Below are 24801 nucleotides of genomic sequence, written 5' to 3'. Positions count from 1 at the left end.
TGCCCCCAGGTAGTTCTGAGTGATCCTAGTGACTGAGCAGCATGGTGAGAGTCATGCAGAGCTAAGTGGCCCTGGATTTGAGACACTGTATTTGCTATATTTCTTTAGGGGATTACATCTATTCAATCCCAGCACTCAGCTGGCATGATAACTAGTGTCAAATCTAGTTTAAGTGGTGACTAGTTATGCATGCTTCTGCAATGTTTCACTAGTGAGTATACCGTATCCTAAGATTCTGAAGCATTAGTGTTTTAATCATCTTCACCAGTTGCAAACTCTTCACATCACCCCCTGAGTATTAAATATGGGTTACTGCAATATACCATGCTTTATTAATTTTTTAAAATCCTACAAGTGGTAGACCATGATACTGACAACTTGTTCTATGAAGGGGCCTTTCATCTCAGTTTATATTCCCTAGGTGCCCAACTGTCAGTAGAAGTTTGTTTGAAGCTGCAGTGCTCTTTCTTAGTAATTCCCCCTGCAAGATCCCCGAGAGCCTCATTAGAGCTGTAAGCTGATAAAGGAAAATAGCAGTCCAAGAAAATTACTGATGAAATCTTACAACCCTAAAGACCTACACGATGATCTGAGATACAGCTTGCCACATGGACTTCCTCTTACTGGAAAACTGATAAACAGATTAGAACCCAGTTTTGTCTGGGAACCCACCAGGTGGAAAACAGTATATTTCCCTCTCATTCCCAATTAATAGGAAAACATCACTGCTATATAATGGCTCCTCAGAAAAGTTATAATCCGTAACCTAAGAAGGATTTTAGACACATTCCTACTGATTTACTGAATTTACCTGGAATCGTACTGGTCTGAACTTTTGGACCTATCCTTCATGTGTGTTAATGTGGCTTTGAAAAGGATCTGCATAATATTAATAAATAATAAAATTGTGAAGTCTAAGGGCTGGTATATGCTACAAAGTTAGGTTGGCTTGACTGCATTGCTTAGGGCTTTGAAAAATTTCACTCCCTGTGTGATGTAATTAAGTTGACCTAAGCCCCAGTGTAGACTCTGCTAGCTCTATGGAAGAATTCTTCAGTTGGCCTAGCTACTGCCTCTCAGAGCTGGATTTACTAAAGTGATGGAAGAACCTCTTTCATTGTAGTAGTAAGTGTCTACGCTACAGTTGTGTTTCTAGTGTAGACATAATCTTAGCAAGGGGTAGACTTAATTGGCTAGATGTATTATGGAGAGATGGGGTCTTCCTCTGAGACATTGGGTATTAGTCACTGCAGGAAGTGGGAGCTGATGGACCAAATGCTTTGTTCCGAATGGAGAAATCTTATGTATAGTCTGTTATCAGGGATCTTTAAAATCTACAGTGGGATACACGTTTTGCTTCCAGAATCTGCTATGTGTTCACAGCAAATCCATCACTTCTCACCTTCTGGAAATTCCAAAAGCACCACAGCCAAACAGAATTCTGAGAGTGCTTCTCTGAGTGTTTATGGAGTAGAATAGCACTAAGAGCAGCACTAAAGTAAGTGCAGCAGACACTGTTGTTTCCCTTGAGGGAATTGTGCTTTCAGAAACCAAGATATGTTTACATCCTCAAAAAATGGTACATTACAGCTCCTATGCTCTGTTTGTTGGGTAGCCTCCACAAAAGCACATTAAGAGGCTTTCCCTAGTGCGTTTATGTACTGGTCAGAAGAGCACTGCTTTGGGGAGGATGGGGAGGTCCTCCAGCATGACTCTCAAGCCCTCACTTGGGAACAGTGCAGCATGGGATCATTCAGTGCAGTCGCCGCATAGTGCTGTGTATGGACTGCTCCATCGGTACGGCTCTGTAACCTTCATGTCAACAGAACTGCACACTTCAGTTAATAGGTAGAATTGAGCATAGGTGAAACAATAAGCAAGTGCTTTGGGGGAGAAACTCCTGTTGTTAACGGCCCAAACGAAGGAGAGTAGTGACTGCCTAACATCTACCTCAGAGCAACCAGTAAGTATCTTTTCCTATTTGAGAGTCTCATTGACATTCTAAGTCTAGCCTTGAGCCTGGGCACAAGAGTGATGCTTGCTTGGAAGAACTTTTCCCATACCTACTGCAAGTAGGCAGTGAGGGAACCAAAATTGCCTTCTAATTTGTGATAGCTTTAAAATCCTACTGCCCATCCCAAGGCAATAAGATTAGCAAATGGCTCCCTGAATCTGGCAAGTTATCAGCAATTATTGCAGGGTTTAGTGTCTTTCTGCCATGAGTAGAAATCTCTGCTCTCTTTCATGTCACTGTGATCCTAGTGTTCTTGTGGGGGTGGAAAAATAAAGCTATGAGATTTAATGCTGTAATTCTTGTTGTTCTCAACTATAGAGAGAGATGGGGAAGCACAAGGGTGATATATACAGTTACCATCTCTTTACTGATCAGCCAAATAAACTCCCTTAAACTTTAGGAAATGTATTTGGTCTAGGTAGTGAGAAGACTTGAACCTCCTTAGACAACACTATCTGACACTAAAGGAATAACAGTAATTCACGGATTCACTCTCTCTCTACTTGCTGCCCATGGAATCTTCTGTCATGAGGAAACTATTTCTGACATTTTACTGCCCAATGCTGCTTTCAAGACAGATATTTGCTAGCTAAAATTGATGTCAAGTATATGCTAGCTAATCTACCTCTGGAGACAGTGTTGTCTAGTTGTCAGAGCAATGAACTGGGAGTCAGGACAGCTGGGTTCTATTCCCAACTCTTCCATTGATGTACTGTGTCACCTTAGGCAAGTTGTTCAGTTGAAAATTTTCAGAAGTGCTCACTGATATTAGGTGCCTAACTTTAGATAGTTAGGATCTGATTTTCAGAGGTACTTACCTGTATTATGGGTGGTTAGCATTTGGAAAATCATGCCCTTGTCACACTCTGGGCATCTGAGAAAGTAAAGCACCTAACATTAGTGAGCACTTTCGATAGGACTTCAGCCTCTTTGTGCCTCAGTTTCTTCCATCTGTTAAATGGGAATACAGAACTTGCAGAGTTATTGTGAACATTAATGCCTACTTTAGAAAGCTTTTTGATGTCTGTGATGTAAAGCCTTATGGGAATGCAAAGCAGAGGCAATGCAGGGGGAACATGTGAGGTCATGTGCCCACCCCCATATTCGCTGCTTGGCTTGTACTGAGTATGCTCACATGGACTGAGCATGCTCAGTTACATCTGCTGAAGCTGCTGCCCTTGCTCTGCCCCACCACTGCCAGGAGATACGAGTCTTCTCTAGTGCAAAGTAGAATTTCCATGTTATCTCACAGGATAATGAGTGCATATGGTAAATCAGAAAATATTCTATGTCAAAGACTGGCTCCCTTTTCTATTTGACTAGTGCTTGTTCTATGGAATATTTGGTAACTTGGTATCTGCCAAAAGAGGGTAATTTTGCTTACTCAAGGTGAGCTTTAATCTGCAGAGAGTTCATTTAGCTCTGTCCCCCTGGGTAAGTCTGAGATGTTATTGAAATAGGATTAAATGAAGGTAGTTGATGTACCAGATAATAATCAAACCTTTCATGTGGATTAAGTGCATATAAAGTTAATATGTCAGAATAAATGGCTGAAGCAATAAAAATACCAAGCATTTATCCTGACATGAATAGCTTTGAATATACTGTATGGTTTATAAGAGAGCACAGCTGATGAATTTGTGCTTTCTATTTATACAGGAAACATAATCACTGTAAGCTTTGTTTAGGGTGTGAATACAAATGGGGCCACTGACAGAGCTCTAATATAACCGAGCCTGTCAAGTTGGGACCCTATTCTAGAAAGATCAGAGCCACAAACTTTGGATCTAAATCACATGCATGAGAAATTTGAAGGGGGGAAGTCCACAAGAGAGTCTCTCTATTAGGAAAACTCTCAAATGTTTGATAAATCCTAATCTAGTCCAATTACCTGCAAATGTAGTGTTTTCCCTGCAAAATTTTCTATGGTGTTGTCCACTCTACATACATTTTAAATGTCAAGCAATGGGTCAATCATTGCTTCAATTCAGTACTGATTCTCAGAGGAAGCAGAGTAGCAGCCGTGTTAGTCTGTATCCACAAAAAGAAAAGAAGTACTTGTGGCACCTTAGAGACTGACAAATTTATTTGAGCATAAGCTTTTGTGAGCTACAGCTCACTTCATCAGATGGCATGCATCCGATGAAGTGAGCTGTAGCTCACGAAAGCTTATGCTCAAATAAATTTGTCAGTCTCTAAGGTGCCACAAGTACTCCTTTTCTTTTTCCTTTTTCAGAGGAAGCAGTTTGTAAGATGCTGTGTGGACTATCGTGGGGTGTGAAAGGCACTGTTTTTTTTAAACTCTTCTTCCCTTTTTTTCCCCCTAGGTTCATTCCTGTTCCTCAATACATCAGAAAGCATGAGCCCCATCATCTTGAGCCCCTGGCTGAGGAGCAACAGTGAGCAATGCACTATGCAGGTGTCTGTGTACAGGCATCTCCAACAAAGCGGGAACTATATTGCTCGGCTTCTCCCTGCTGACGAAAGTAGCAGTGAAATCCTGTTGGCCCCAAGTCAAGAGAAACATGGGTAGGTCCCCTTTCTAAACCGGAATATTGCTTTTGCTGGTTTTGATACTACATTATCAAAAGAACGTTGTATTGCAGTACAGGGTCTGTGCACTTAATTGGTACTTATGTCACACCATGCTCCAACATAAAAACTGTTAATGTGCTTGGATCGCCTCCTATTTCAAAGAGGACTAAATCGCCTTCAGCCTGATGCACAGGAACAGTTGGTCTGCGGCAGGCTACTGTAGGGTAGATTCACACCCCAGCTTATGACGAACTAAATGTTCCTGCAGACAAGCCCTACATTTTGTTTAGTAGAACCATTATACAGTTTGTGTCAATAAATGCTTATTTATGGTAACATTCAGTTGTTATGCAATTTTTCGTTGTCATGACCATAGCCTGAAATTTATCTATTTGTTGTCATGAATTATGCATAATTTTACCATGACACAATCGTATCCATGCTGATTAGCCCCTGTAGATGGCTCAACCACCACTAGAGCGGGACAGAGCACCACGCTCAGTGGTTGTGGGTCACACAAAGGCCTAGTGCCGGTTCTCTGTATGGGGTGAATTTCACCCATTGTGCCGTAGTTCCAGGTAATAGTAGGCCTATGCAGAGACACAAGGAGACTCCCTCACTCCAAGGTTCAAAGCTACCTGCACAATCATTCTCCCATACCTATTCCCTTCTTTCCCCGTTCCCTTCACTACTGTGCTTAGACTGTGCAGAGGGCCTTCCATAGACTGCTTTCACTTTTGGTCCCTTGATTGTGTGCACGTGCATATTTTTTATACACCCGTTAATTGTCTCTTTAAAAAAAAAAAAAAGGTGAGCTCTTGCGACACCAGGGATTTCAGTGCCATTTGTCAAGGAGAGCTTTAGATCTTTCTGGACTACAATTGGCTGAAATATTTCCTCCTGGTGTAATTAAGATTAATTGTCAGTGACATCTCAATTTGTCAGACTTTGTATATGCATTTTCTTAGGCTGCGGCTAGCACCAAAACAGCAGGACCGTAGCTGAACAAATGTATTCTGAATGGTTAAATGCGCTGGTGATTGTTTAATTTAGAATGTAATCAGAATATATATGAAGCTAACATTCCCTCTGTTCTAGTTATTGATTTTCACCTCTGTGCCCCAGAACGTGCATTAAGAAACATAATTTGTACCAAGCATCTTAAACTATCTTTGTTTAATGTAATAGATTAGAGAGAGTGATTATTATATCCAGTCCTGCTGGCTTATGCCAGTAACAAGACATGGTGGTTGCCCGATTACTGGGTAAAGCAAACTCAATGCTTTTCCGTAAGAAAAGGAGAATTTGCAATAAAAAAATCTAACCGGAGACAACCTGACTCTCAGGAGTGGGCTGAATGGTTGTATTTCTACTATTATACATGATCTTTAAAACTGAGGAGGAGAGCTAGTGTGCAGATCTAGATCGTGCTTAGTTCCAGCAATATTATCCAACTTCTAAATTACTCCTGATGTCTGGGGAAATGTAACTAGGGGAGCTGCAGCAGCTGTCTTCTTCCCCAGCTCTTTGAAGATGCTTTTATTCTGCGTCATGGCTAATAAACATGCTTTGTGCAGAAGTACAGCCTGTGTTGGCAATGCCACTAGTGCTTCCCGTCTGTAAGGTATACTATTGTGTTACGGTGCTTTGTGGTACTCCACGTAGGCTCTTTAACTTTCAATTTTCACCGTTTAAATTAAGAAAATGTTGAGAATAATTAAATTTGGGGGTGGTAGGAAAAGCATGTCTGAACTAGTGAAACAAACCATATGTGTGTGTGTGTGTGTCACTGGCATCTACTGGAGACTATCAGAACTGCTCAACTACGTACCCTAGGCACTATACTGCTAACAGCTAATGGAGCATCATCTTGCTGAAGTGGTGGGGAACTGTCCCTTTAGAGCAGGAGGATCTGAATAGTATCTTGGCTGTTGCTGAGAAGTTCCAAATTGCCAAGTTATGCATCCTAGATGGCTACCAATTTGTTAAACTGTATTAGCATAATATACCTGTCTGTGCTAGCAGTACAGCAATTCTTCACTCAAACCTCTCTTCATGAGCTGAAGCCAGCCCAGCGCGGCCCCGCAGATAGCTTTCCCAAGGTGTGTGTGTCTGACCGTCTACTCCCTTTTCCCGAGTGTCAGGCAGAGCAAATTCCCACTCTTCCTAATACAGCTATCGAATAACCTACCTTTCATGTTTGTGAAGTACCTATTGCCTTGGTATCAAATGGAGCAAGGAGCACTGAGTAATTAGGACAGGCTCTATTAAGATTTTCTGTTCTGTGTAGGTTCTTATACCATGCTCACCACTAAGGTTAAGATTTTGTCGCAGGGATTTTTATTAAAATTCACAGGCTGGACACAAACAATAAACCACAAGTCATGGAAGCCGGAGCCCTGCAGTGCAAGGCTGAAACCAAAGCCCATGGGTGGGGCGGGAAGAGAAGCTGGCTGTCCGAGCTCTGGGGGGCTGAAGCTGGGTCACAGAGGTCTGTTAAAGTCATGGAATCCGTGACCAAATCATATCCTTACTCATCACCATTGTATGTGAGCACTGATTTCCCCTCTGCTTTCCTCAAGGGTAGAAAGGAGATGAGCTGCCAGGATCTCAGCTCTATAAGTGACCGTGAATCCTCCAGCACCAGTGGGAAAAGCTCACTTACTTCCAGTAGTCAACCTCCAGTTTTTTCACCCACAGATAACCACCAAATGATGGTAATTAGGTGTCTGTCTACCTGTCTGCACCCCCAGATTACCTGAAAGTCAGGCCCCATAATAGGTAGAGAAAACAAGTTTTAATGCACTTGAAGGGCAGCCTGATGATAGATTAATTTCAAGTCAGATTTTCTCATCTCTCAAGCAACTCATAATGTCAGCTAGTTTCTTTTTTCCCCCCTGTAGCCTGAATTACACACATTAATATCTGATAAAGTCTTCACAGCTCATGTAAATTTACAGGAGGGAGAAGAAAGTACTGTCAGATACTACTCTTTGATTAGGGGGCGAGCCAACCAACCAAAGCTGCTTGTTGGCAGGTTGTGGAGTAGGCATTAAACAGTAGAAGTGTTAAACCATGAAACCTTTTTAACGCTATATGGGAGGAACTGCCCTCTTCACTGCATCCAATGTGCAGTTTGCAAACAAGATCCCAGCCTTGCAGTCCTCATGCACAATGCTCCCATTGAATTTGATGGGTATTCTGTGTGCATAAAGACTGCTGGACAGGGTAAATGATGCTCTTCTCACCTCCTTTCACTGCCTTTAGCGTGGATTGTGTACTTCCGGGGACTGCAGAGTCATACAAACTGCTGGATCACAGAATAAGAGTCACTACATTACACCGATTATCATGCGTGTTGCCTGTTGTATTTCTTGCTTATTTGTTTTGTTTGACTGAAGTTGTCATCCTTTTCATAGGAAGAAAACTAAACAGATTTGTATAGCAATGCATTTTGATGGGATGAGGAGGGTGGAAGAGCCCCTGTGGGAAGAATGGGTCAAGAATGATAGACACTTTGAACAGTGCATGGATAATGGAGCTTGGCTTCTGAGGCTGGGAATAGGCTGAGAATAAGGAAGCCTCTTCACCTTTTATGCAAAAGCCTTATGCAATATAATAGTAGATAACTTCACTATAGAATGTTTGTAACATCCTTTATAAATTAATGGAGATTACATCCCTGTTCCATAACTCTAGGATGTGTGTGTTTATGCCATATAGTGAAAGGCTCTCATTCTCCACTAAATTCTGTAGGTTTTTGAAGTAACTTTAGTAGAACAGTATTGGCTGAATTCTATAGGAAGTTTCTATGGGAGTGATACATTACTGTACACTGTTGGAATTGGATTTGTTGTGCAGTAAGAGAGCTAGTTGATTTGACTTTGTGGATTCATTTTTTGATGTCAGTCTATTCTGTCTTCTGTTGTACTGCTCTGTTGTCTCTCAGCTGGTAAAGAAGCAGCTTCAAAAGGTAAGGGAAGGAGAATCTGTGCAGTACTTATTGATCCTTTGTAATAAAGAAATCCATTATTCCATCTTGCTGATGCAATTCCTCCCCAGGGTACCCTGCGGCTTCTGATTGTATCAAATGCCACTAGCCATAGGTACTGTATTCTTTTTCTGCTTGCATAATGCTATAGGCAATCCTTTCTCATTAACTTTTTCAAAGAGGGATTTCTTCTCTTAAATATTGCAGGTGAGAAGATGGCATTTATGCTTTCAAAGCATATTAGCATATTTAGCGAAGCAGTATATTCTAGCAATGCGAGAATCTCCTGCAAGTGAAGAACTTCTGGGTTCTAATTCTGGCTGTGTCTGCCGACTCACTCTGCGGATTTAGACGAGTCATTTCATCTCTCTATCTATGTACCCATGATAAAAAGCACAGAATTTAATAAAATACATTAAACAGACTTGCACAAACACACGGAAAACTGCTGCATAAATCTCCCCAACAGTCACCTCCCATCTCTCACTTAACTTCATTTAACCGTCCTTTCCTCCCCTCTCTTCTCATCTTGCCTGAAAAAACCTAGGACAGGGATCGGCAACCTGCGTCACACATGCCAAAGGCGGCACACGAGCAGATTTTTACTGGCACGCTGCTGCCAGCCGGGGTCCCGGCCACTGCCCCCGCTCAGCCCACTGCCGGCCTGGGTGAACGGAACCCCAGGCCGGCAGTGGGCTGAGCAGGGACGGCAGACGGAACGCCAGACCAGCAGCGGGCTGAGCCACTCAGCTCTCCGCCTGTCTGGGGGTTCTGTCTGCCAGTCTAGTGTGTAAAATTTTTCCCTATAGGAATGTGCTACTTGCAGAGCACCAGGACTGGCAGCTGTAAGTAGTGCACTGTAAGTAGCACATTCCTACGGGGAGAAATGTAATACACACACCAGGGTAGGGAAGGCTGTGCCTCCCCAAACAGCCAGCCCACTTCCTGCCCCCCTCATAACCCCTGACCCATACAACCCCCTCCCCCCCGCTCCTTGTCCACTGACCACCCCCTCCCAGGACCCCCTGCCCCCTGACTGCCCCCCTCAGAACCCTCCATCCATCCAACCCCCCCCTGCTCCTTGTCTCCTGACTGCCCTCTCCTGGGACCCCACCCCTGTTTCCTGACCCCTTACCATGTTGCTCAGAGCATCAGGACTGGCAGCTGTAAGTAGTACATGGTAAGTAGCACATTCCTCTGGAGAGCAATTTAACACACTACACCTGGGCCCGCTCAACCCGCTCAAGTGTTCTCAAAATATGTTCTCACCCCTTATCAAAAATTACACTACAATTAGCTTAAAAACTTAGCTTAAAAACATTGTATATTACAGTAATCGTTAAAGTATAATGCTAATAAATACATAGGTTTGATGAAACAAAGTAGTTGTACTTATGTGCCTGTGCTTAATTTGTGTTTTCGATGATTTACCTTCTAAAAAAAAAAATCTCGCATGTCTCGCACCCCCAGAAAGGGCACCTCGCAAGAACCACTGCACTAAACAGATAAGATCTGTATTTTAATTTAATTTTAAATGAAACTTCTTAAACATTTTAAAAACCTTGTTTACTTTACATACAACAATAGTTTAGTTACGTAATATAGACTTAGAGAGAGACCTTCTAAAAACGTTAAAATGTATTACTGGCATGCGAAACCTTAAATTAGAGTGAATAAATGAAGGCTCGGCACACCATTTCTGAAAGGTTGCCGGCCCCTGTTCCCTTTCTGGTGCATATAACTTCACTTGAAATGGATTTCACTGATGTCAAGAGCAATAAATGAAGGAACCACCAGCATCTGCCAGATTTGACCTTAGAGCCTTGAAGTCTGAAGGTTATTTCTTGTAGTAGTTTTTTTTGCTTTTTTTAAAAAAAAGCTGTACTGGTCTCTTTGATAGCTCCACAAGCTGAGAAGAAAGAAATTTACATTCTTGAAGCCCTTCAGCTTAAAAGAAACGTCCCCTTGCTAGTTCCTTTTTTTTATTGGTGGTAATATGAACCTATTTGGTGTCTCACCCTCTCTCTTCCCACAAATATCTCAAACCACTTTACAGCCACACACTAAGGGCTTGTCTACGCTAACGTATTGTGCATTTATTGGCCCATGGAGACTGTGCTTTAGAACATTAGTGTGCTTTAGAAATCATACCCCTGTAGTGCTCATTGCTGCACCTTGTATACAAGCACTGAGCCTTACAGCACTCCGTGAAGAAGGAAGGTAGCATTTTCTGTATTTTGCAGATGATTAAACTGAGCCACAGAGAGGTTAAGATCAAATTTTTCACACTTAGGTGCCCATTTTAGCACCCAAATCTGTATTTTGACCCCAAAATAAGTGACGTGATTTTCAGAGCCCCCAATCGAATCTGTTTTAAAGTCTGGGATTTTAAAGCTCAGCTCAATTTTGCCAAACCAAGAGGTTCAGATAAGAATCCAGATATTTGGGTGTTTGTTGAATTTAACCTGTTTACCCACTACTAATTTGTGATTTAAAAAGGGATGGGTGAATTCCAATCAATTGCAGACAGAAAACTGGAAGTCCTGTAACTTTTCCAGTTCTAGTCTCCTCCCACCAGCTATGCAGAGACTCAGCCAATCTCTCAGAAATGAAATGCCAAGGAAAATCATGAGACTTTGTTCTCCTTCCAGGAGAAACAATCCTTGGCATTGTTAGGGAATCCACCCTCTTTATAACCTATTCTTAGATTTGGAAACTCTGTTCATCTCCATCTAACAACATTTTTTTTTTATGAAAATCCCAGCCTTAGTAAAGGAAAAGACACAACTATGTCTAATGAGGCACCTGGAAGTATTACCTGCTTGCTTATTTTCAGTGGCTAAAGTGATTGAATTCATAGTCCTGTGAGGGCTGCTAGGTTGAAATGCACTCCTTCAAAGCCTTGTGTGAAACCATAAACCTCATGTGCAAATGCCTCAAGCCAAGAAAGACTTAAATTCCAATGAGACTCAAGCACTAGATTGTGTAGATTAAGTTGTCACTTCAGTATTGGAACTATGTCTTTAAATATGTTTCTTTTACTGCTGGTGAAGTAAAATGCTGGATTGCCATTCCTGCAGGCAGAATCCCAGTTTATTCCTCGAACTGGTACAGCATGGGACTGCTCATGAAGGTCCCCACCTCCTACCTGGTCAGTTAACCTTAACTAGAACTCGGCATATACCTCAGTGTTCCATAATGATTCGCTTGCATAAACAAGAATTTGTGCTGGTTGTATTTGCACTGTTTGTTTTAGTTTTCTGTGGATTTTTTAGCTAATGAGTCTGCTGGCAGGAATGCTTGTGGAAACAGCAAATTTTAAATGAATAATATTAGTGGAAAATAAGTTTTTGAACTCATTAATTTGAGGATTTGCTCTGGAAACATGATTCTGAGAATCTGTCTGCATAGGTATGGCATTCATCACTATGGTATCCCGTCCAATGAGGCAACAGAAACTATAGCATATGATCTATTTGTCCAGTCAAACCAAACATGATTGATCTTTGTCCAGTCTGGAAAGGTTGAGAGCCCCTGTGCTATAGCATACTCTAATGGATCTGACCACTAGGAAATTGTCCTTTCTGTTCAGCCCCAAAATTTCTTTGCTTAATTTTATCCTGTTACTCCTAATGATACCTCCTTAGATCACTCTAAACAATTTCTTTCCCACTTTCAAATACTGTGCATGAAAATGTTCCCTTCATCAACATTTTTAAAATGTTTGTGTCCATCAAAATTATTTGCAGAGTTCTGTTTGACTACGATATTTCTGACTTTCCAGTATCTTTTTTTCTTCTAAGATTATTTTTTAAACTCAATTCTTCCTGTTCTATAGATCTCCCTTTCTATCTGAGGGTTATATTTTGGTTAAAAAAAAAAAAAACACCAAAAAAACCCTCCTCCTTTCATCCTGTACTAATCTTTACATCCCTGCACTGGCCCCTTTTGTGCTTATATCTGTTTAGACAAGCTAAGATTATTTTCAGTTGCATTTTCTTTAATGGTTCCTGCATTAAATGTTCCTTTGCCACATAAAATTCCAATCAGTAACTCTAGGACACAGTCTGGTTTCCTACAGCCAAACAACTTCCAGCATTTCGTTCTGCAGATTAGGCAACATTCCTCATTAATACTGCCAATCTTTTCCCACATTATTTTTCCTGTCTTTTTAAGTAAGCTCTTTCTTATTCTACCATTAGCAAAGTTTTTTATAATCAGCTGTAGTATAATTGCTCTCTATATCTCCTAGCTAAGCTTTTCTTTAAGAATATGCTCCTGGGTTCTCTGGAATCAACTCTGCAGCTGTGCAACCCTGGGTTCTGGTTTTGACAGCGCTCTCAATCTTAGCAGGGCCAAGGCTGCTGAATGCATAGAAATCTCCTACATATCCTAGGTAAACCAGGAATGCTGCAAGGAGTACAGTACAGGATTTACCAAGTACCACTCTTCCCTGTGAGTCAGCCAAGAAACTATAATCCAGTTAATGCTGCCTGCTGGACAATAGACAAACATGAAGTCCTGCACCCCTTGCAGTGGCTCTGAAAGAATTAGTGTGCTGTTAATTCAGTGTTTTTGTTTTATACTTACTTTATGCTCTAGGTGCTCCTGACATGACTCAGAAAGGGGCTTTGAGATCTTTTGTAATGAAAGCACTAAATATACTTAAGAGGTCAGAATTCAATTTCAATCCTTAAAAGAATAAAAAATGAAGCAGGGAGTTTGCAACAGAGACTTGCAAAAGTTTCAAAGTTCTGACCTGGAAGTGGAACAACCCAAAGTTCAGGAATATTTGGATCCAGGGATTTGATTCAGCCTATTATGAAAGAGACCTGGAGTTCCATTCCAGACTCTGCTACTGGTTTGTTTTATGATGTTGGGCAAGTTGTTAACCTCTGACTCTTTCACCATCTATGAATGCAGACAATGATACTTAACACCTTTTTATAAGGTGTTTTCAGAGCTAAGCATGAAAAACTATGTGTACGGTGCTTGCAAATCAATATTATTGTAGTTAACAGACTTTCTAACATTTTGTCAAATGACTGTTTTGTTTTTGTTTGCCATGAAGAGTCATAAAACTGTGTAGGGCTACTGCACAGGAGTTTCTTTTTTGCTGATAAAATCCCAGCAACCTCTGACTCTATACACTAGCTTTTTTCCCCTGTGAGTTGAGTTTCTGAGCCCTGCACCATTCATAGAATCGTTTCTGCTCCGTAAATCGCATTATGCTTATTCAAAGAATAGATCGGTATGGCAAAAGCATAGTAGCATTTATGATGCATTATCTAAATAGGAACAACGTAAGAGATTGTGAAGTCCATCCCCTTAGCATTCTGAAGCATATGCCTCTGTACTAGCTGTTTGCACGGATCACATAGGATCTCTATGGGTCGTTTCTCTATGGGATCTAGTTTTCTGAATCCTAACTATAGTTGCCATTATTTACAAGAAGCAATTAGTATTCTGACTTTTTTCTCAGCAGAGAGCCCTTGAATGTAGCTGTTTTAGTCCCCTTCAGTAATAGCTTGATTTAAACCTAATTTTCCATCTGAGAAAGAAGCAATAAATGTTTAGCTGATTGAGAATAACTGGAGCTCTTTCTGATCATCCTTGAATTTATCATGTGTTAGTCATGCTAGTGGATTGAGATCACAAAAAGACTAAACTCGACTTTTTGGAACTAGAAAAAAACAATTCTTATCCAGCGTTTGAACCAGTTGCGTACCATCATGTGGTCCTTGCTGAGTTCTGCATGAGGGAGAGCCTACAGGATATCAGCCCCAAACCTAAACATTGACTGAGATTGTAAAAAAGTTTCTACATCTTTGTTGAGTCTAATAAGAAACACAGTAGAAAAGCATAGCATAGTGTTGCAGATGGTCTATTTTAAATGATACAACCACTCACAGATCACAGTGACCAGTTTTAACTTACCTCTTTGGTGGAGTAAAATTATACTAAAAGAGAGAAATGATTTTTAAGAACATTTTTTTAATGAACTGACCTGAATAATACAATTTTCATCCTTTTCACTGGAGAAAAAGATGGAAAAATCCAAAAACTCAGTGCAAGGTGATTGTTGGCTGATTTTATAAGATTATTTCGATTATACGATTGCTACCTGTATTCAAAGTGAATTGGATGAGTGATTACTATTTTAAGGGACTGATTATCCTAAGGGTCTCTAGCCAAATGTACAGTTGTATAAGGAATATATAACATTCATGTGAGATGATCCATCTGGACATAAGCTTAATGCGGCAGGACTGTGAGGAACAGAAGGATAGTCCTCTCACATCTAACAACTTTCTACAGTGTCCCCTGTAAGTTACTTACTTTAGGAGACTAAAGGGGTCAGTGGATTGATGATAGGCTCCACTAATGTCATCCATGTGTCAGGAGTTCAAAACCATCCAAAGGCAGTGATGACCAAAAGTTATCATTTAACATCCAGTGTCAAGCAAGATGGTAGGAGTCTCAGTTCTTAACCAACAAGTATCCACCTTAAACTGGCATTAACTGGCCTCCTTGTTGGCCTGCTCACAAAGGATGCCAAAGACTCAATGGGCCATAGAGTCTGAAGTCCCTTTTCATTCCTACCCTGTGGGTGAGTGTTAAGGTGCACGGCTGGGCAGTATGAGGGGAAGCTGACACTGTCCCTGCTATACCTGCTCATAGGTAAAGAGAAGATTTCAGTTTCCAGGGTTAAGCCAGCATCAACACTAAAGATGAAATCTTGACCCTGTTGAATTCAATCGGAGATTTGGGGCCAGGATTTCACCCTATATCACTTTGAAATGGTTTGCTTGTGGGGCATCTTCTTTTCCCTTTCCTTGTCCCCACAGTGTTCTATTATCAGAGAAGTCTAGATAAGTTCATCTTTTTTCCTAGGGCATTTGAAAGTGGGGAGAGGGGAATGGTCAGAGTGGGGAATTGTTCAAGAGGGAGAGGGAATTGACTTTTTAGTTGGGTGGCTCAGTGGTGAAGCTTATCTTGAGTTGTACTGCTACTTTTAGGGTGTATTTCTGAGTCATGTCAGGAGTACCTAGAGCATATAAACAGGTAGCCTTTTTAGCATTCTTGTATGTCTAAAGCACTATCTATGAGAGTTAGGTGTTGTTGTTTTGTTAAATAAATTGATGTGGTTCTTCCTTCTGGAAGCAGTTTGTGTACTTAAATGTCTATACTTTGGTCTGTCCTTGTCCGTTTTTCTCCCCTGGATATCATAGATGCTGCTAAAGCTGGTATCATTTGGATATTTAGCTTTAAGCCAAGAATTTATGTATCCAAATATTACTAGCAGCCAGGTGTGTGGTTGTTGAGCTAGATCTCCAACATTAGTGTTATAACGTATGGGGAATCCTTTTAATGAAAAAAAAAAATCACAAACCACCTTATCTGAGAATACAGTAGATTTTATACTGAGTGGTTACCATTTTTGAAACTTCACATAATAAATATACAGGTAGTAAAAGGTTGACTTAACACAAATGGGTCTACTAAAAGTAACTGGGACAGATTATGAATAAGATTTGTTAATATTTGTGTGGAAAGCTCTGAGGACCAGCACCTGAAGATGAATGGGACACTTTCACAGGTATTTTCTGACAGCAGAGTACTGGTGAGGGCTTGGGAAACTTGGGTTCTATTTCAGGCTCCGGTGAGGCGTGTTCTGTAGTGGGCACAAGACTTTTCTGCCTGTTCCCTCCAAGGGTGACCCCTTTTCCCACAACCCTTCCAAACTGGCCCTGTCCCAGTCCTGCCTCTTCCCCACTCCTTGCTCCTTATTCCAATCGCATTCTTCTCACCTATCCAGTCCCAATCTCCACACCTCAGGCATCTCATCCCAGTCCTCATCTCCTTGCCCAGCAAGTCCTAGTGTCACCTTTCCAGACTCCCTTTTCCATGCCCAGTCTTTCCCCCGACTCCCAGTCATTCTCAGGTTTCCCTTCCCTCCCACAGATTGTCCCTAGTCTGCTTGCCCAGCCAATCCTAGTTCCACATCTTCCATCTGCTTATCTGTTCTGTCTCTCTCATCCACCCTGGCCTCCAGTTGCCCCAATCCCAATCTCCTTTTTCAAGTTCCTCATCCCATCTCTGACCTCTGCTTCCCCACTAATTCCTTGTCTCTCTCTCTTTGCTCAGCCAGTCCCACTCCCCTCTACACCACACCTCAGCTCATCTTCAGCCCTGGCATAAATTAAGCCCTGCTAGATGCTGAGAGGATGGAGGATGCTCAATGAGCATAGAATCTTTGGAGATTTTTAGCTGCTAAAAGCTGAGAAGTTTCTACTGTGTGTGTGCAAACTGCAATTTCCTCTTTTCCCCAAGGCTTGTGAATTGGCCACATTTGAACAGACTTTCACAGGGACATAAAAGGCACTTCCCTGATACAAAGGCCACCCCTCTGCTACATTTCAAGTTCCTACTCTGAAACACAGGGGGAAACTTTTCAAAGAAAAGGTTGCCAGCATTTTTTTTTTAACCTGGATAAACCAATGCATATTTTCCTTAGCCTCACTCTCAGAAACTGCTGAAGCATTTAGGCTGACATTTTCCACAAAAAAATCACCCTAAGGCAGGCAACTAGCATGGAAAATGTCAGCCCAAATGGTTAAAGTTTGTCAATATTATAAGCAACTGAAAGCAGGGTCTCATAATAGGAAGTGTTGGGCAATCTTACCAGGCAGTGTTATTTGCCCTGCCTGTAATATGCAGTAGCAGCTTTCATCGAATGATCTCAAAGTCTTTTAGAAACATGAATACCCTACTGAGATAGACAGGTGTTATACAGATATCACAGAAGGATAAATCAAGACATACAGAGATAAAGTGACTTGCCCAAGTTCACTGCGAATCATTGGCAAAGTCAGCAATAGAACTCATTAGTTCTTAATTCTGTTTCTTGTTCTAACCACTAGATGGCGCTCCCTTCCTCACAGGTTGGTCAGCCTTGCACTTGCCCTTTTTCCCCAAAAAATGCTCTCTGAAGGATTTATCCCTCCCCACTCCAGACATCAGCCTTTAAATGAATTGGGGAATGCCTCTCTTCTCAAATTAATCACACACACGTCCCCCACCACCAATTTCATCTGCTTTTTGATGCCTGCATGTAATTGCTTTAAAACAGGAAGCTTCAGTGAGCAGGGAAATTAGAAGTTACAAAACCCTGCTGCCTTTTTTACTTATTTTCATCTGTACTCAATTTAATCATTTTTTTAAGTTGGTGAATATCTGATTAGTTTTTCTTGCTACAAGCTTAGACTGTGAATATCAAATGTATAGATCTCCTCCTGCACTTAGCCAGTATGGTTTTTTTATCTACAGGTCGGAGTAGAACAAATTCTTCCCTTGTTTTGGAAGCTCTCTTCCTGTAGGGATTCAATCACAAGCTATGACTGAATTGCAAATTGGAAAGGTTGAAAACTCCAATGGATTATGAACTACAGCAACACCATGGGACAGTTTGAAAGGAAGTGAGGAATACTGTATCTAATTGAAAACTTGACCAGTTTCAGTACTGGGATTAGTGTTCCATAAGAGCCATAAAGTGCAGTTAGTTGTTTAGCCACACTCCAGACCAGACCTTTCTCCCACCCTCATTTCCCCTGGCTTGTGCAGCATGGCTCAGTGCAGGAGAGTCCAGACACCAGAGATAGTGATGGTTTTGGGGGGGGGGGGGGACAAAGGACTGCTGTGACTAACTTTTCCTCAAACAACTAAAATGTTTCCTTCCCAGACCTACCCACATCCCTGTTCTGTGCAGCTCCCATTTGTCAGGGTATGGAGGGTGGAGTGGGGGGAGGGAGAGAAGCACTGAAACTGTGTAATCTTCCAAGGGTCAAAAGACAGCTCTTAGTAACTTTAGACAAACTACAAGTTTTCTACAACTGTCCCATTCCCAGCCAGGACTTTTTTCTAAACTCCCTACCTACCTTCCCTGAGACTGTGTGGTGTTGGGCCTGTGCTGCCTGACTGCTGGCCAAGAAATGCACAGACACACGGGCACAATGATTGTTCATTAATAATCTGTTTTTAAGACATAGGTTCAGCCAGGGTCATCAGAATAGTTAACTGGAACTCAATAAAATCATTGATTTTTTTTATTTATTTTTTTTATATCTGTGTCTAGCTTTGGGACCATTTCAGGCTGGAGCAGAGCAGGGCCTGGGCTTAAAAACTGTAACGAGAGGATATTGGCAGAAAGGATGGAGATCCATTGTAATTTACCAGCCTCAGGCTCTTGCTCCTGCTGAGGCTCAGGGTCCTCCTTGGGTTCGTTTTGGGTATAGGTGCAAAATCTCATGCTCCAGGTCGGGGCATCACCCATGGTCCTTGCTGCTGCTTCACCCTCATTTGCATCCTGTCAGACAACCAGATGGCAGGGTTAAGGGTGGTGGTTGTGAGCTACTTCAGGCTCTGTACTAGGAGCCCTTGAGAGCATCTGTTCCAGCTTGCTGTAGAAAGGGCGTGTATGATGAGTCCTCCTGGAGTGATTGTTCAAGTCTTTTGCCCTCCAGGAACCTTAGGTGCTCTGTGTTCCTGGTACTGGACCAGAGTCTGCTCAGCGCTCGCCTGCTGCAGCCTTAGTGAAATTTCCTGGTACAGGTGTATGTTCTTGTCACTCTAGACATAGTCATGGAGGATGGGGCACTCCAACCACCCATTGATCAGCACCCCGGAATGATTGGCAGCCCAGGAAGCTGCTTTCCAAGCAGGATCCATGTTCACCTGTATTAATCAAGACAGTACAGTGGAAAGCTATTCTGATGTGGTTTGTGCAGTTCATTGCTACTCAGTAAAAACGGTGTAACAGGGACTGTGATGGGTTCGGTCTGTGGGACCCCCTTGGGACGTCAGCCGATGTGCTGAAATTACCTCAGAGCCTGTTTTCCCTGCCAGCTTGGGACTTCCAGAACCCTGTCTTGTTGAGCCAGACACACTAGCCTGCTGCAACACAGATAAAAGTCGCTCCCAAAGCTGCAGGCTTCAAGTGAAAACAGCTCTGCAGGTTACCGACTCCAGCACCCAGACACCCAGCTCCCAATGAGATCCAAACCCCAAATAAGTCCATTTTCTTGTGTGTAACGCTTACACAGGGTAAGCTCATAAATTGTCTGCTCTCTATAACACTGATAGAGAGAGATGCACAGCTGTTTGCTCCCCCGGCATTAATCACTTGCTCTGGGTTCATTAATAAACAAAAAGTGATTTTATTAAGTATAAAAAGTAGGATTTAAGTGGTTTCAAGTAATAGACAGAACAAAATAAGTCACCAAGCAAAATAAAACAAAACACGCAAGTCTTAGCCTAATACATTAAGAAACTGATTACAGGTAATGTCTCACTCTCAGAGATGTTCCCATAAGCTTCTTTCACAGACTAGACTCCTTTTTAGTCTGGGCCCAATCCTTTCCCCTGATACAGTCCTTGTTAGGTCCAGCAGCCATCTCAGGTGGTGACTAAGGGTTTTCTCATGACTGGCAGCCCCTTTGTCCTGCTCCACCCCCTCTTTATGGCTTTTGCACAAGGCAGGGATCTTTTGTCTCTCTGCATCCCCACCCCTCCTTCTAAATGGAAAAGTACCAGATTTAAGATGGATTTCATTATCAGGTAGCATGGTCATATGTCCCTGTGAGACCTCATTCTTCATTACCCACTGTCTGGCCCACATGTACGCAGGAAGGCTTACAGGTAAATAAACCATTTACAACCAATTTTCCTAGTCAATGGGAGCCATCAAGATTCTAAGCCACCATTAATGGCCCCCACTTTGCATAGTTACAGTAGGACCTCGGAGTTATACTTCATATTTCTAGCTTCAGATACAAGAATGATACATGCATACGAATAGGATGAACACACTCAGTAGACTATAAGCTTCATAATGATACCTTACAAGAGACCTTTTGTATAAAGCATATTCCAGTTACATTATATTCACATTCATAAGCATATTTTCATAAAGCATATGTAGTGCAACATCACAGGGACCTTTATACTTTGGGTAAGTGTCAGGAAGAAAAGGGTTGAGTGCTTTGTAGGATGGTGGGGGTGGGAGGTGAGGACTACTGAAACTAGAGGGCTGGAGCTCTTTTGCCTCCGTCTGCACTGCAAACTAACATGAGTATGGGGCTGTGCCAGAGCCTGAGGCATGTACTTACCGACACCCCACAGCATGCTATCTTACTGGCCCTCTGCTCACCTTCAGGCATGTGCTTCTGCAGTTTAGATGTGGACAATAGGGGGTTATGACACAGCCATGAGCATGCATACATGTACAGTTGCTAGTGTAGAAATACCTTTAAGCAGTATGTTCCATTGACATTAGCAATGGTCTGTGTACGTCTCCTGTACTTAGGGATAGAATATGGTGGAAAATTGGGGTATATCTGCTGTATGATTAATTTGCCTGGAATTGATATTACTTTGCAAATTGCTTATTTTAATGAACTTGGATACAGTGAAACACTATGGGAAAGAATGAAAGTCCCAGGTTGTTTCAGATCCTGCAAAGTTACTCTGTGGGGTGGGGGGGACGACGACTGATTTTGCTGTAAAAGGACCTCATTATATTTTCTGATGAGTCAAACAAAAGCTGTCCATAAAATATCCTGGTTTCAAGAATTAAATTTACTGCATCTCCTAATGTTGTTTGTTTCTAGGACTAATGCAATTGCTTTCACACAGAACTGACTTTTTTTAATGGCTTTTGTCCTTTGTCTTTTATAACAATAATTTACCCTATGGTTATGCTTGAATAAGGAGCCTCTGACTCATAATATAATGTGCTTTACAAGCTGTATTCATTTTAACATAAGAGTACTGTACAGGCATGGCCTGCCACACTAATGACCTCTGCAGGTTAATGTCATTCTTTACTGTGGTGTTTCTTAATTACTTATAATAAAGAATGTTGTGTTAGCTGCTCCATTGTTGCCACATGCATGAGTTCACTGCTGGGAGATTTCCTTGCTTTGTTTTTGGTGTGACTAAGCCTTGTATTTCAAAACAGATTTTGATGGATTGCTAGAGTTTGGAAGAGTTTTACACACTCTAAATTCCCAGAACGTTTTCTCAATGGCACATTATTAATGATGATTATTCATAGATTCCAAGGATAGAAGGGACCATTGTGATCATGTACTCTGACCTCCTGTTAACACAAGCCATGGAGCTTCCCCAAAATAATTCCTAGAGCAGAGCTTTTAGACAAACATCCAATCTTGATTTAAAATTTGTCAGTGATGGAGAATCCACTATGACTCTCGTTAAATTGTTCCAAGGGTTAATTACTCTCAACATGAAAAATGTGCACCTTATTTCCACTCTCAATTTGTTTAGCTTCAACTTCTAGCTGTTGGATTGTATTAGACCTTCCTCTGCTAGATTGAGGAGCCCAGTATTAAATATTTGTTCCCCAAGTAGGTACTTACAGACTGTAATCAAGTCATGCCTTAAACATCTCTTTAAGATAGGCTCAAGGAGCTCAATCTATATATCACTAGAAGACATGTTTTTATCTAACCATTCTAGTGGCTCTTCTCTTGAACCCTGTTCAATTTATGATTATACTTCTTGGATTGTGGCTATCCAAACTGGTCACTGTAGTCCAGCAGTGGTCGTGCCAGTGCCAAATAAAGAGGTAAAATAACCTTTCTAATCCTACTCAACATTCCCTTGTTTATGCATCCTAGGATCTCATGGGGGGAGCTCCTGTTCAACTGATTATCCATCCCAATTCCTAAATCTTTTTCAGAGTCTCCCATCATGTAAATATGACCTGCATTCTTTGTTCCTAGATGTAAACATTTTACATTTAGCAATATTAAAATGCATATTGTTTGCTTGAACCTAGTTTACCAACTGGTCCTGGATAGGACTCTATGACAATGACCTATTCTCTTCATTATTTAGCACTCCCAATCTTTGTTTCGTCTGTAAACTTTGTCAGTGATGATTTTGTTTTCTTCCGGGTCATTAACAAAAATGTGAAATAGCATAGCATGAACTGATGAATGCAAGACCCCACTGGAAACACACCCACTCAACAATTCCCCATTTACAATTACATTTGAGACCTATCAGTTAGCCAACTTTTAGTCCATTTAAAGTATTCCATGTTAATTTTATATTCTTGTAGTTTTTAATAAAAATGCTATGCAGTACCAAGTGAAAAATACTTCAACTTCTGTAAGGCATTACATCAACACTATTGACTTTATAAATCAAACTTGATCAAAGAAAAAAATTCAAGTTAGTTTGACAGGATCTGTTTTCCATAAACCTTGTGTTTATTGGCTTAAATTTATATTATGCTCCTTTAATTCTTTATTAATCAAGTCCCGTATCAGCTGCTCCATTATCTTGCTGCGGATCGATGTCAGACTGACAGGTCTGTAATTACCTGGGTCATCCTGTTTACCCTTTTTAAAAATTGGCACAATATTCACTTTATTCCAGTCTCCTGGAACTTCCTCAATGCTCCAAGACTTATAGAAAATCAACATTAACAGTCCAGTGAGCTTTTCAGACAGTTCTTTTACAACTCTTACATGCAAGTTGTCTGGACCTGCTGATTTTAAAAAGTCTAGCTTTAGTAGCTTCTGTATAACATCCTCCAGAAATACTAGTGGAATGGAAAGAGTGTCATCATCACCATATGATGAGATATTTTTTTCCCCAAAATACAGAACAGAAATATTTATTGAACACTTCTGTCTTTTCTGCATTATTATTAACAATTCTACCATTTCCATCTAGTAACAGACCAATACCATTGTTAGGATTCTATTTGTTCCAAATATATTTAAAAATCTCCTTCGTGTTCTTTACTCTGCTGGTCATAGATGTTGCCTTGTGTCCCTTGGCTTCCCTTACCAATTTTTTACAGTTCCTAACTTCTGATTTTATATTCATTACTATCAACTTCCCCTTTCTCCATTTGTGTTATGTATTTTTATTTTTATAGCTGCTTTCATGTCCCCTTTAAACCAGATCTTTTTTTAACCTGCATGGCCGCCTTCCTTGATGTGGCTTTTTGGGCATTTAGTAAGGGGTCCTTAAATGATTTCCAATTACCATTCACATTTTCTGATTAAAGTCCATCACCACCACCACCACCAGCCCCCCCCACACACAAGTTGATTTTGCTTTCAATTATTTTCAGCTTTGAAGTTGGCCCTATAAAAGTGCTGTGTGTGCAGATATAGAGACAGACACACACACAGAACTGGTCTGGAATTTATTCCGCTTGCACGTTATAAATGTGATAAAGTCATGATTTAAGGCTCCATTTTAGTCACAGGTATTTTTAGTAAAAGTCATGGACAGGTTACAGGCAGTAAACAGAAATTCACGGCAGAGGCTTCGCGGCTCCCATTGGCCAGGAAACGCAGGGGCAGTGCCTGCGACAGTGCGCAGAGCTGCCTGGACACGCCTCTGCCTAGCAGCTGAGCGAGGGGGATGTCACCACTTCTGGGGAGCTCCCCAGGTAAGCGCCACCCAGAGCCCACCTCACCCTGTCCCGTGCCCCAGCTCCCTCCCACACTCAAACTCTGCTGAGGTGGGTACAGGGGTGCAGTGGTCCGAGACTGCCGCAGCAGCGGCCGGTGCACCTGATGCAGGGGCTGTCTGAGCTGCCCTGAGCCAGGCACAGTGACCGCTGCAGAAGTCATGGAGGGCATGGGATCCATGATGTCTGTGACAAACTCGTAGCCTTAGTCATGATCACTTGTACCTAAGCTACCATTAATTTCTAATTTCTCTTTATCTGTTAGGACACAGTCTAACAGAGAATTATCCTGTGTTGGCTGCAACACTTTTTGAGTTAGGAAATTGTTTTCTATAATGTTTAGAAATTCTAAGAATTTTTACTACTGGTAGCATGAGACCTCTGGCATGCGTCACTTAAATTGAATTCCCCCACGATCATGCAGCTTTTTTCCCTACACATTATAGATAAGTGTGTAAGGAGGCAGTCATCCTGTTTCCTAGTGTGATTTGGTGGTCTGTAACAGACATGGACTACTACCCCATCTTGTGCTTTAACTGTTAGGACATTGATACCTAAACGTTCAAGATCACTTTCTTTCAAGTTATCATTTTTGACACTGTCATTCTCCCTCCTCTTTTGCCCACTTGATCCTTCCTAAATAGGTTATAACCACGGATTTTTTTGACATTCCAGTCACACAAATCATTCCACCAGGTTTCAGTAATAGCAACGAGATCAAATTTATGCTAATAAATAAGCAAT

The 24801-nt window shown here is 41.5% G+C and overlaps 1 protein-coding gene across 1 annotated transcript in view; it reads left to right on the top strand.

The window, feature by feature from the left end:
- Positions 1 to 24801, top strand: part of ALK (ALK receptor tyrosine kinase) — a 537956-nt gene that overhangs the window by 229545 nt on the left and 283610 nt on the right. Inside the window, exon 4 of the mRNA XM_077812189.1 lies at positions 4342 to 4543. Coding sequence (XP_077668315.1) covers positions 4342 to 4543 — 202 coding nt within the window. The remainder of the gene's footprint in view (positions 1 to 4341; positions 4544 to 24801) is intronic.

The sequence above is a fragment of the Eretmochelys imbricata genome, chromosome 3 (genome assembly GCF_965152235.1).
Source record: "Eretmochelys imbricata isolate rEreImb1 chromosome 3, rEreImb1.hap1, whole genome shotgun sequence".
In the NCBI taxonomy this organism is placed as follows: Eukaryota; Metazoa; Chordata; order Testudines; family Cheloniidae; genus Eretmochelys; species Eretmochelys imbricata.
Note: the sequence above shows the minus strand (reverse complement) of the source record. Positions and strands in the feature narration are given on the sequence as shown.